The 12,814-nt window shown below is 38.3% G+C and overlaps 1 protein-coding gene across 1 annotated transcript; it reads left to right on the plus strand.

Moving 5' to 3' along the window:
* The first annotated feature begins 1,604 nt into the window (after nucleotides 1–1,604).
* LOC142221389 (uncharacterized) lies at nucleotides 1,605–6,803 on the plus strand. The gene has a single exon (XM_075291106.1). The coding sequence runs from the start codon at nucleotides 1,605–1,607 to the stop codon at nucleotides 6,801–6,803; it is 5,199 nt and encodes a 1,732-aa protein (XP_075147221.1).
* Nucleotides 6,804–12,814: the final 6,011 nt, after the last annotated feature.

The raw sequence follows: 12,814 nt of genomic DNA on the forward strand, positions 1-12,814 counted from the left end.
CGCTGTTAAGCCGTGACCTACTGCAATCATTACAATCACTTTTATCATATAGTAATTCATGCTTGATGATTCTGGCAATTATACAAGATTTTTGATGTCAAATTGGACTTATGCGTACTGCCTCTGGACTTTATACCCACGTTTGGTTCATGCACAGAGGAAAAGTGAGCCGTTTTATAGGAAGAATGAACTACCTCGCACGAAAATTGAACTGAATTTTACTCCATTTTTTGAGATTTCCACAAAGCGTTGTTCAAACCAGGAAATTTTAATAGCCTGTTGTACTTTTTAACTGCAATTCAAAAAGTTACATCCTCTCATAGAAGGAAAAAGTTAACTTAAAGTAAAGAAGAAAATCATTGGCGCCAAATCATGATCGTTTTAACCATACAGTAGTTCATTCTTACTATTTTTGGGAATCGTACGAAAATCTTCGTTTGGTTTAGTTCATATTGGGCTTATGTGGACGGTCATTGTACTTTATACCCTCGTTTAGTTCGAAAAAAAAAAGAAAAAGAAAATCTGAGGCATACTAAAAAAAAAAAAAAAAAAAAAAAGTATGATTTCATTAAGCTGTGGAAAATTTCGATAAAAATAATAAAATTTAACTACTAGCAAATATTTTTTTCCAATAAAAATAAGTTAAATTTATCGTTAGTTTACTACGGAAAATTTTTTCTGTGTGGGGATTTGAGACATAAGTAGGTCCCGGAGTGGCGACGATATACAGCTTATGTTGGGGTATCGGATTATATGACATCGTGAATGCTGCTTCTAAGTGGTCTGTCAATGTTGTAATGCTCAAGGGTGTGAACTGGGGAAATTCGAAATACGAAGCTGACACTACTGAGAGCTACCATTATAAGCTGTTTTCTCAGTCTGAATGTTACTTTTGAAGAGGGCTACGTTCTAAGGTGTCTGCACTGGAATGATTGGAGTCAGAATCAGATTGATTTGACATTGCTCTGGTGAAATTTTATTACATATGAGTGATGAAGTTTAATGTATTGGTGCTCTAAGGGATTTGAGATGGTGATCAAAGGGTTAACGGTTTACGATTGATGCAGTTGGGTAGCACGTTTATCATTTATCATATAAACGGAGACATTTGTATTTTTCATTTGGGGATCGACGTTTCCGAAGTAATGGAAATGGTTGCTCTATTTACATTTCATATTCATACTGTTATATGATACCTGAGATATCATCGGATCCTTTGAGACGATTCTGTTGCTCTGGAGAGATATACAGTTAGCGTTGCCATTACGAAACTGTAACATTAAAAATTCTCACCTATATATTTACGTACGAATATACAGAATCATTTGGCATTGGATTATCAGTTATACTTAACATTGCAAAGCGTTAGAAATCTGGTATGGGGAAAAGAAATTGTTCTTTGTGGAACTGAAACTCGGATTTATTAGAAACTCTTATCTGATTTACTATTATTTTGTTCCCTTTGGGAATAAAACTGCAAGACATTTATATCGTTTGAATAATTTTGCCATTTTTAGAAAATTATCTCCTCCTAACCTAACCTAGTGCTGTGGTAATTTTTCTGGGTTTGAGTTCAGTTGTTTGGATACGGTTTTCTTATAACAATGTCAACTAAAAAATTTATTTTCTTCTCGGACCAGTTGGTCACGTATTGTGCGAATTTTTCGGCAATTGATGTGTCGGAACACACACTTTCTAGTTTGAGAGTCGATCTAGATGATCTCGAGCGTCGTTGGCGCGCGTTGACACAAGTATACGAAAATGAGATGACATCTGAAGGGGAATGCTCTAAAACTGAAATGGAGTCGATTCACCTGAAATTTAACGAATCGTGTAAATCTTACAGACAATGTAAGACTTCGTTACTTGATCTTATTGACATTGAGAGGAATAAATTGGAAAACACTTCAAGACGAACTGATCATCCAGGCAACTTGGCCTCGGATGAAACTGGGTACGCAGTAAAAGTTCCGCCGTGCGATACTGAGCTTTTTAGTGGTGGATATGACAAATGGCCTAGTTTTAGAGATATGTTCTCTGCTATTTATGTCAAACATCCTAAACTGTCTCCCGCGCAAAAATTGTTTCATTTGAGAGCGAAAACACGAGGCGAAGCAAATCAAATCGTGAAACAGTTTGCTCTGACTGATGATAACTTTATGTTGGCATGGGATGCCCTGCGACAACGTTACGAAAACCAGCGCATTCTCATTAACCATCAACTCCGGAAAATATTTGAAACTGAACGCGTGACCACTGAAAAAAGCAAGACTCTTAGAAACTTGCAATACACTATGAATAATTGTCTGTCTGTTCTGAAGACTTATAATATTTCTGTTGCTTCGTGGGACCCTATATTGGTATATTGGATGTCCTCAAGACTCCCTGATGAGACTTTGGCTGCTTGGGAAAATTCATTGACTGACCACAAGAAGCTGCCTTCGTGGGATCAACTCGACGAGTTTATTACGAAAAGACTTAGCATGTTGGAATCGATTTTGGACATGAGGAAACCGTCAAGTCCTCCTGCAACTTCGCAGAAGTCACAAAATTATCATACTAAGACTGAGCGAAACTTCAAACCTTGCAAAGTTTGTAAAAAGGATCATTCGCTACGCACTTGCCTCAAATTTATCAATTGGAATCCTGCGCAAAGAAAAAAATTTGTGACCGTCAACAAAGTTTGCGAGAACTGCTTATCTTACGGGCATAGTACCCAAAATTGTAAGAGCGAGCACCACTGTCAAAAATGTCAACAGTCTCACCACACTTTACTGCATCCTGAAATCGATAACAATATTTCTAATGAAGTAAATCAAAGGCAACAGCCGACACAGGTTTCGGCGCACTATGTAGATTCACAATCAGACCAACCGTCCACATCCGCGGCAGCATATACACCACCTATCTCATTTGTTCAGTCAAATTTCGCTCGAAGTGGGGATTGTACTATTTTGCCCACTGCATTGGTAGACTTGGAACATTTGGGATCCCGATTTACAATTCGTGCATTCATAGATCAAGGGTCGCAGGAAACATTTATCTCAAGTAGGATCATTAACCGATATTCGATACCAACTAGGAAGGGTTATACGACAATTTCTGGTCTCGGCGGAACTGTTTTGGAAAATTCCTCGAAGCTTTGCAATTTAGTGTTGAAATCAAGGAAATCTGATTTTAAACTTAACGCCTCAGCAGTGGTTATTACAAATATGAATCATCTGATGCCGTCTTCACACATTCGCATTTCTGATTGGTCAAGATTAGGAAAAATTGACTTAGCTGATCCCAACTTTTATAAACCTGCGCCGATAGATGTTTTATTAGGAAGTGATATTCTCCCATTCATTCTGAAATCTGGTGTGCGAAAGAAGGTGTCAGGGGATCTTTTAGCACAGGAAACTGAATTTGGCTGGATCCTAAGTGGTCCTTCAAATACTAAATCTGTATCATCTTTTGCTTCGTTTGTAACTTGTTCTAACTCACTAAATGAGGAGATACGAAAATTCTGGGAACTTGAAGAAGTCCCATCGTCGCGAAATCTGGCGCAAAATGACGTTTGGTGCGAAGAATTTTATAAGAACACAACTATTCGTCGATCTGATGGGAAATACTTGGTTAGGTTGCCATTTCGTCATGATTTAGGTACAAATATAATACTCGGATCATCGAGACGCGCTGCAATGGGACAATATGTTCATATGGAAAAAAATCTGAAAAAGACACCTGAACTTGCTCTTGAATATTCGAATGTATTATCGGAATATATTGAACTGGATCATATGGAACCTACTACTTCAAAGGAAATCTTCCACAGTTCTAGATATAAGTCATACTATCTTCCTCACCACGCCGTCGTGAAATCTGAACGGGTCTCAACAAAAGTTAGAGTTGTTTTTAATGCCTCAAAGAAATCATCTACCGGCATTTCATTAAATGACATTTTACATACTGGACCAATACTTCAAAATGACTTGATGAACGTTATACTGCGGTGGAGGTTTTTTAGATATGTCTTTAATGGCGATATTCAGAAAATGTATCGTCAAATTTACGTACATGAGGATGACAGACATTTTCAGCGTATTCTATTTCGGAAATCTGCGAAGGACGAAGTTACTGATTTCTGTCTGAAAACTGTGACTTTTGGCGTAAATTGTGCTCCATTCCTAGCGATTCGGACACTTTTACAACTGAGTGAAGATGGGAAATCTACTCACCCTACTGCATCAGAAATTTTACAACGCCAAATATACGTCGATGACATACTCTCAGGTGGGCACTCATTACCTGAAGCTGAATCTTCCTTACTACAGGTGATTCATTTGCTAAATTCCGCTGGTTTCCCACTTAAGAAGATTACTGCTAATCATTCTCAAATTCTGCAAAAAATAACCCCGGAGGATCTTCTTCACGAAGAATTCCTAAGACTAGAAGATAAAAGTGAGACAAAAACGTTAGGCATTCGATGGAATGCAATGGCTGACAATTTTCACTATAGTGTGTCAAATATAACTGTTCCTTCCGCTCCTCTAACGAAAAGGAAAATATTATCCGTCGTAGCAAAAATCTTTGACCCCGCTGGTTGGTTGGCTCCTATTGTAGTCCTGGCAAAAATGCTTCTTCAGCAATTGTGGATCGATGGTACAGACTGGGATGAAGAAGTCAAACAGCACTCATTAGAAAAATGGAACGTTTTCATTGCAAATTTTAGCGGTATTGAATCTATAAGGATTCCCCGCTGGATATATTACTCTCCGGAAAAAAGAGTTCAAATTCATGGGTTCTGTGACGCCTCTGAAAAGGCATACTGCGCTTGTATTTATATTTGCACTTTATCATCGCTGAAAGTTCGAACTGCTTACCTACTTGCTTCGAAAAGCAAAGTAGCGCCTTTAAAAACTGTTAGTTTGCCCAGGCTTGAACTGTGTGGGGCTGCACTACTGTCTAAATTATTGAAATCTGTTTGTCAAAACTTAAATGTGTCCATTTCTGATATATATTTATGGTCCGATTCCACTATTACGTTGGCGTGGTTGGCTAAACCACCGTTTCACTGGAAAACGTTTGTTGCCAACAAGATATCAGAGATTCTAGACAATGTGGGAAACGCCACCTGGAGGCATGTGCCCACTAATGAGAACCCAGCTGATATAGGAACTCGGGGATGTACTGCTAGCGAATTGAATTCCAATACACTGTGGTGGAATGGGCCGAAATGGTTGGTAAAGCCTCCAGAATTTTGGCCAAAACCTGTAACTCTCAATGAGCCAACTCTTGAAAGAAAAGTGATTACACTGCAAACTCAAACTGAAACTGAGGACATATTGGAAAGGTTCTCATCATTTGATCGTGCTCTTCGGGTTATATGTTTTATGTATCGTTTCATAAGGAAATGCCAAAAGCAATACTGTTCTGAAATGAGAAACGATTTCATTACTGCTACAGAAATACGAACTGTTAAATTGCGACTCATCAAACTAGCCCAACAACGATTTTACTTTTGCGAATATAATGCGCTTGAAAATAGCCACGCACTTTCTTCTAAAAGCAAGTTACTAACTTTAAATCCATTTCTGGATGAACATAAACTGCTTCGTGTCAACGGCCGTTTAACTAATGCTCATTTGAACTACGCCGAAAAATATCCAATAATTATTCCGGAACAATCGAGATTTTGTAAATTGTTAATTGATTTCACCCATAAGATTCTTCTACATGCTGAACACCAAAGCATGCTGCGCGCTATTAGAGCAGAGTTCTTTATCATACGTTTGAAAAACGCCATACGGTATTGTATTCGAAATTGTCGAAATTGCACCATTTATAAGCAAAGAATCCGAAATCAAATAATGGCTGCTTTACCTGTTGAAAGATGTACTTTTTCACTGCCTTTCACCAACACTGGAATAGATTTCGCTGGACCTTTTGAATTGAAGACATCAAAATTACGAAATGCTAAATTACAGAAAGGATATGCCGCCGTTTTCATCTGCCTGTCTACTCGAGCTGTTCACTTAGAAGTCTGTTCTGATTTATCGACTGAAGCCTTTATGGCAACTTTTAATCGTTTCGTAGGGCGAAGGGGATTCCCAAAAAAGGTATTTTCTGACAATGGGACAAATTTTGTTGGAACTAGTAGGGCTCTATCTAGAGAATACCAAGTGTTTCTGAAATCCGCCGAAAAGCATCTAGTTGAACGTTACAATATACATGGGTTTGCTTGGCATTTTATTCCCCCTCATGCTCCACATATGGGCGGCTTATGGGAGGCCGCCGTCAAAAGCATGAAGACTCATTTACGTAAAGTAGCAGGTAACCTGAAATACACTTATGAAGAATTCTCAACTTTGTTGATTAGAATCGAAAGTGTACTCAATTCTAGACCTCTTTCTCCAATAAGCGAGAACCCTGAGGATCTGACTCCACTTACTCCTGGGCATTTGTTAAGAGGAGCCGCCTTAACTTCCATCCCTGAGGAATTTTCTGATAATATGTCATTACTCAACCGCTGGCAGAGACTGAAGACCATTCAAAATCATTTCGCAAAAAGATGGAAAAATGAGTACATCACTGAATTACAACGTCGATATAAGTGGAAAACTGAGCAAACCAACCTTAAAGAAAATGATTTTGTGTTAGTTAAAGATGACAATTTACCACCTACTGAATGGCGACTGGGCCGTGTTTCTAAGGTTTATTTCGGCTCTGACTCTAGAGTTCGAGTAGCCGAAGTAAGGACTCAAAATGGACCAATTGTTCGTCCATTGGTAAAGCTCTGCATTCTACCAGTTGCCAATTAAATTCCGTAGTTTTGTCTCTCGTTCACAACTTAATAAACTTTACTTTACAGCCACCTATCAAGCCAACCAAAGTGTCGCGTATGCTGCGCCAGACACACCTTGAAAAACTGTGCAATGTTTCATCGAATGGACGTCAATGAGCGCAGAAGGCAAGCAAAGGAAAGGGGTTTCTGTTTCCGATGCTTGTGTCCTTCCCATACACGTGAGTGGTGTCGTTCACGGAAAACTTGTAATGTATGCGGCTACAACCACCATACTATGTTGCATGTTGACGATCATTTGAAGAGGAACTCTAATCGTGTCTCCAAACACCTTGAGCAACCAAAGAAGTCCTTAAGCACTTCGTACAGGTGCCGTCAATGTCATCACCATCCCACGCACACGTCCACTGCTGATAGACGAAGTGTAACAAGAAAACCTGAGCCTTTGGTGCACGAACGATTGAGCCAGCGTTCGAAAATTCATGTATTCTTGCCTACGGCTTTAGCAAGGGCGTTAACTACAAAAGGACCCGAAAAAGTAAGGGTGATGTTGAATTCTGCGGGTGTCCAGACAGTGATTCTACGGTCTTTGGTAGAACGTTTGCACCTTAGAACTACAAAAAATCAAGATAATGAATACTGTACCATAAATCTTCAATCGTACCACGACCCTTCGGCAAAAGTACAAATTACTGGAATTGTAAAGACACACTTCAATACTCCACTTCCACAATCTACATTGGAAAAGAAGCTACAATCCGTTTATGACCATTTAGCTACTTTAGCGGATCCTCATTTTTACAGACCATCCGGAGTTGAAATCAGCATCGCCAACGATCAACTATCGAAAATCATATTACCCGGTTTGATACAAACTTCATCTGACATGCCTATAGCCCAAAGTTCCAGATTCGGTTGGATAATATCCGGATCTTGTCGATATTAAGTTGCATACAAGCAAGGGGGGCGGAATGTTGAACTCTGTTCCAACCACTAAACCAAACCCTGAATTTAGTTAACTGAAATTGAATTGAAATTATTGTTTACTTATTTAAGTGTAATTTCTTGAATTATGAAAGTTAGTTTTAAGCGGCATTAAATTGAATTGAACATGAATTACTACGGAAATGCATCGATTAATCTTAGTTAAGCGGTAACCCTAGAATCTTTCCCCGCTTCATGGGGAAAGCTTTCACTCAATTAACTTGAACATATTCGTTAAATTGAATTGTTGTTATGTTCTAAATAACAATGTCTGACCCTTTGGAAATCTTTGATCGACTTGTAAATTTCACTTGAGCAATACTACTCAACTGGGTAAGCCGCTGTTATCTTGAATAAACTATTGAGAAAAAACTGAAACTGACCTACGGCCTTTTATTATCTTTTCCTCTGTTTCTTTACTGTTCTGGGAGTTACACTTATCCACACAGTCCATTCCAGAAATACACCCCGGAATTGTACAGTTATTGTGAAAAAAATGGAAAAAAAGGAATTTCGTGTTTTGATAAAATACTGTTTTCTGAAGGGAAAAATACGGTAGAAGCAAAAACTTGGCTTGATAATGAGTTTCCGGACTCTGCCCCAGGGAAATCAACAATAATTGATTGGTATGCAAAATTCAAGCGTGGTGAAATGAGCACGAAGGACGGTGAACGCAGTGGACGCCCGAAAGAGGTGGTTACCGACGAAAACATCAAAAAAAATCCACAAAATGATTTTGAATGGCCGTAAAATGAAGTTGATCGAGATAGCAGAGGCCTTAAAGATATCAAAGGAACGTGTTGGTCATATCATTCATCAATATTTGGATATGCGGAAGCTCTGTGCAAAATGGGTGCCGCGCGGGCTCACATTTGACCAAAAACAACAACGTGTTGATGATTCTGAGCGGTGTTTGCAGCTGTTAACTCGTAATACACCCGAGTTTTTCCGTCGATATGTGACAATGGATGAAACATGGCTCCATCGCTACACTCCTGAGTCCAATCGACAGTCGGCTGAGTGGACAGCGACCGGAAAACCGTCTCCGAAGCGTGGAAAGACTCAAAAGTCCGCTGGCAAAGTAATGGCGTCTGTTTTTTGGGATGCGCATGGAATAATTTTTATCGATTATCTTGAGAAGGGAAAAACCATCAACAGTGGCTATTATATGGCGTTATTGGAGAATTTGAAGGTCGAAATCGCGGCAAAACGGCCCCATATGAAGAAGAAAAAAGTTTTGTTCCACCAAGACAACGCACCGTGCCACAAGTCATTGAGAACGATGGCAAAAATTCATGAATTGGGCTTCGAATTACGTCCCCACCCACCGTATTCTCCAGATCTGGCCCCAGCGACTTTTTCTTGTTCTCAGACCTCAAAAGGATGCTCACAGGGAAAAAATTTGGCTGCAATGAAGAGGTGATCACCAAAACTGAGCCTATTTTGAAGCCTATTTTGAAGTACTACCGAAATGGTATCAAACAATAAGGAAGGTCGTTATAATCGTTGTATCGCTCTTGAAGGGAACTATGTTGAATAATAAAAACGAATTTTGACAAAAAAAAATGTGTTTTTCTTTGTTAGACCGGGGACTTATCAGCCAACCTGTTAAGTGTGATTGCACTCAGCAACAACAATTACCAGCAGTAGCTCAAGAGAATTGAGAGAGTAGTAAATAAGAGAATACCAAACTGCTGAGATATGGGTAACCAATTTGTGTGATTGCTTTACTACGGTGTTTTCGGGAGACCAACACTCATGCTAACAAACACCGACAGTCGTCGGTTGCATTGGATAATGGTGGTTGACATTTTTTTACCAATTGGTGTTTACTAAATACACTGGTCGGTTGCGGTAGATCGCTGCCGTTCTCTGGTGTCCATGATGTTATATGGGGTTCATTTTTGCATTATCTAGATAGTTTTCGACCCATATATATTATTGTTTTTTTTTTTTTTTTTAAGGAAATATTTTTCATTTTGATCGCTAAACTCAAGCAATTTTTTATATCGATGTAATCAATTATTTTTAATTAAAAAATATTTTTTTTATAAATATAATCATATTACCTTGATTTATGGACAAATCTAATTCAGACCTACATATGTCGATTACAAATTTGATAGTTTTCTGTAGTTGTTGGAACCGATTGCTCTTTTCGGGGTTTCATATAGTCGACTCTGCCCGATTTAACTATTTCTTTGATTTTCCTCTTTTTTTCTTCAGTGGGTGGATAAAGTGGTAGTTGTTGACTTGGTTCAGCAGAAAAACTTTGTTCTGGTGAATGTGAACTTTCATGTCGCATTGCATTTAGAAAAGTCAAGTTTTATACCATTTATGGTCATTGTTACTGCTGGTGTTTGCTGCTGTTTTTGTGAGTGGAGGAAGGTGGGGTCGGGTTGTCTAATATACATGGATATTATTGTTTTATGAGAATGTCGAATATAAACAAAGTTCTTAGGAAAGGAACAAGCAAAACAATGGAGTCAACTTCTCAATTGCTTTCTTAATCAAAGACATATATAATAAAATTAAAATTCAAGTATACATGATAAGAACAGGCAAAGACTTTAACATACACACACACATACACTCTCTCCATAAGACATACCATAAAAGTCGCATAGCAAATTATTTAGCAAATTTATTTAAACACAATAAATATTAACTATCCATCCATCTGTATGTCCATTTAATTTTGTATGAGTTTGCTTTTCGTACAACTCTTTTGTATTTCCATTTCACATTATCCTATAATTTAAGATAACATCAATAATACTAACCATAATAATAACAATAATAATTGCATTCATAACAATTACACAGAGTTCAGGGAAAACGACAAATTATTCATAGATAGCGATGCTGGTGTGGAACATCATAAGATTGAATGGCGTCTTTACTTTAGAAAATTTATGAGATTTAATCTACAAATCAAAGAAAACAAATATTTGTCGCATTCAAATAATGAGAAATGCTTGAAGGTACTGCCTTATAGCATGTTGATCATAAATATTAACATTTATGCAAAAGTGAACTTTCATAGAATAGTCTTAGGTTGTAATCAGATTTTGTAGCTGTGAATGAAATTAGCTGGAATATGAGGTTTGTTATGGGAAACGCAATAAGATGCGATCATTGAAATAGTGAATGGATTATGGTCGTGGAGACTATATTTTGTACTTGGCCTATGCAAACGCATAATGATATGCAATGTTACCATTGTGCCAGTTTAGTGACAAATTTGTCACACGTAATAAGATTTAACACTTTTGAGTCACTTTTTTCTTGTACTACTTAATACTATACTTTTTACATTTTTGTGCCACATTTTTGCCATTTTATGGCACTTTTTTTTAATATCTTTTTGGTACATTTGTATTCGTAAGTTTTGATCTCGGTTTATTGTATATAATTACGGATGTGATGAATGCCTTAATCGTATCGTACTAATGCGTCTAATACTATAATTTTAAGCACTTTTTTCTTCCTTTTCCAAACAATAGTGTTTATCGACATCTGAGGAATTTATTCCTAGGCGCGAAATAAGCAGTATCACTGAGAACTTTGGTCCTACGGTTTCACCATTGAGAACTTCGGTCCTACAGTTCCAACACTGATACCTTGGAGCCTACAGTTTCACCACAGAGACCTTCTGGTCTACCGTTCGCTGGTGAAGTAGATTGCATGTCCGTTGTTTTAAAACCCACCGAAGCTATTACCGACCGCGGAGCAGATACCAAACCGCATTTACAACAACCAAAGCAAAGCACATGAAATTTTCTACAGTTCCGGTTACGGAGAAATAAACAAGAACACCAGTTCCCGATCAACTACATATTGACGAATCAATGACCACTCCTCCACTTATCAACGAATGCAATAGTCTCCAATGGTACAAACCAAATTTCTTACCAAAAAATCGAAGTTGTCATCAACTACCGATGATCAATGAACCGACGTTCCCATGCACTACCGATTACAAACGAACCGAATTTCTCATCAACTACCAAAGACCGATGAATCAAGGATCTCATCCACAACTGGTCATCAACGAGCCTAAGTTCCCATCATCTGCCTTTATCGACGAACCGACATTCCATCCACCAACGATTATATACGAATCGAGTTTCTCATCAACTACCGAAGACAGATGATGCAACATTCCCATCCACTACCGATCATCAACAAGCCAAATTTCTCACGGACTACCTTATTTCTCATCAACGAACCGAATTTCTCATCAATTATCGAATTTCTACGAACAGACGTTCTCAACCACTACCGATTATAAACGAACCGAATTTCTCATCAACTACCGAAGACCTATGAACCGAGGCTCCCATCCACAGCTAATCATCAACGTGCCGAAGTTTTCATCGGCTACCGAACATCGACAAACCGACATTCTCATCCACCATCGATTATAAACGAACTGAATTTTTCATGAACTACCGAAGACCGATGAATCGACGTTCTCATCGCTACTGATCATTAACGAGGCGAATTTATCATCGACCACAGATTATCAACGAACCGAATTTCTCATCAATTACCGAAGTTCAGCGAACCGACGTTTGCATCCACCACCGATTACTCAGCAACTACTGACGATCGATTCACTACTGATCATCAACGAGCCAAATTTCTCACCGACTACAAATTATTAACGAACGGAATTTCTCATCAATTATCAAATTTCTATGAACCGACGTTCTCATCAACAAGCGAAGACCGATGAACCGATGTTCCTATTCACTACTGATTATCAACGAGTCAAATTTCTCATCGACAACAGATTATCAACGAACGGAATTTCTAATCAATTATCGAATTTCTACGAACCGACGTTAACGAAGACCTATAAATTGACGTTCTCATCAGTAGCGATCATCCACGATTCGCTTCTACTACCGATTATAAACGTACCGAATTTCTACGAACCGACGTTCATTCACTAACGATTATAAACGAACCGAATTCTTCATCCGCAGCCGATCATCAACGAACCGATTTCTTTTTAAATACCGATAATCATGGATTATG

The sequence above is a fragment of the Haematobia irritans genome, chromosome 1, assembly GCF_050003625.1.
Source record: "Haematobia irritans isolate KBUSLIRL chromosome 1, ASM5000362v1, whole genome shotgun sequence".
NCBI lineage: Eukaryota > Metazoa > Arthropoda > Insecta > Diptera > Muscidae > Haematobia > Haematobia irritans.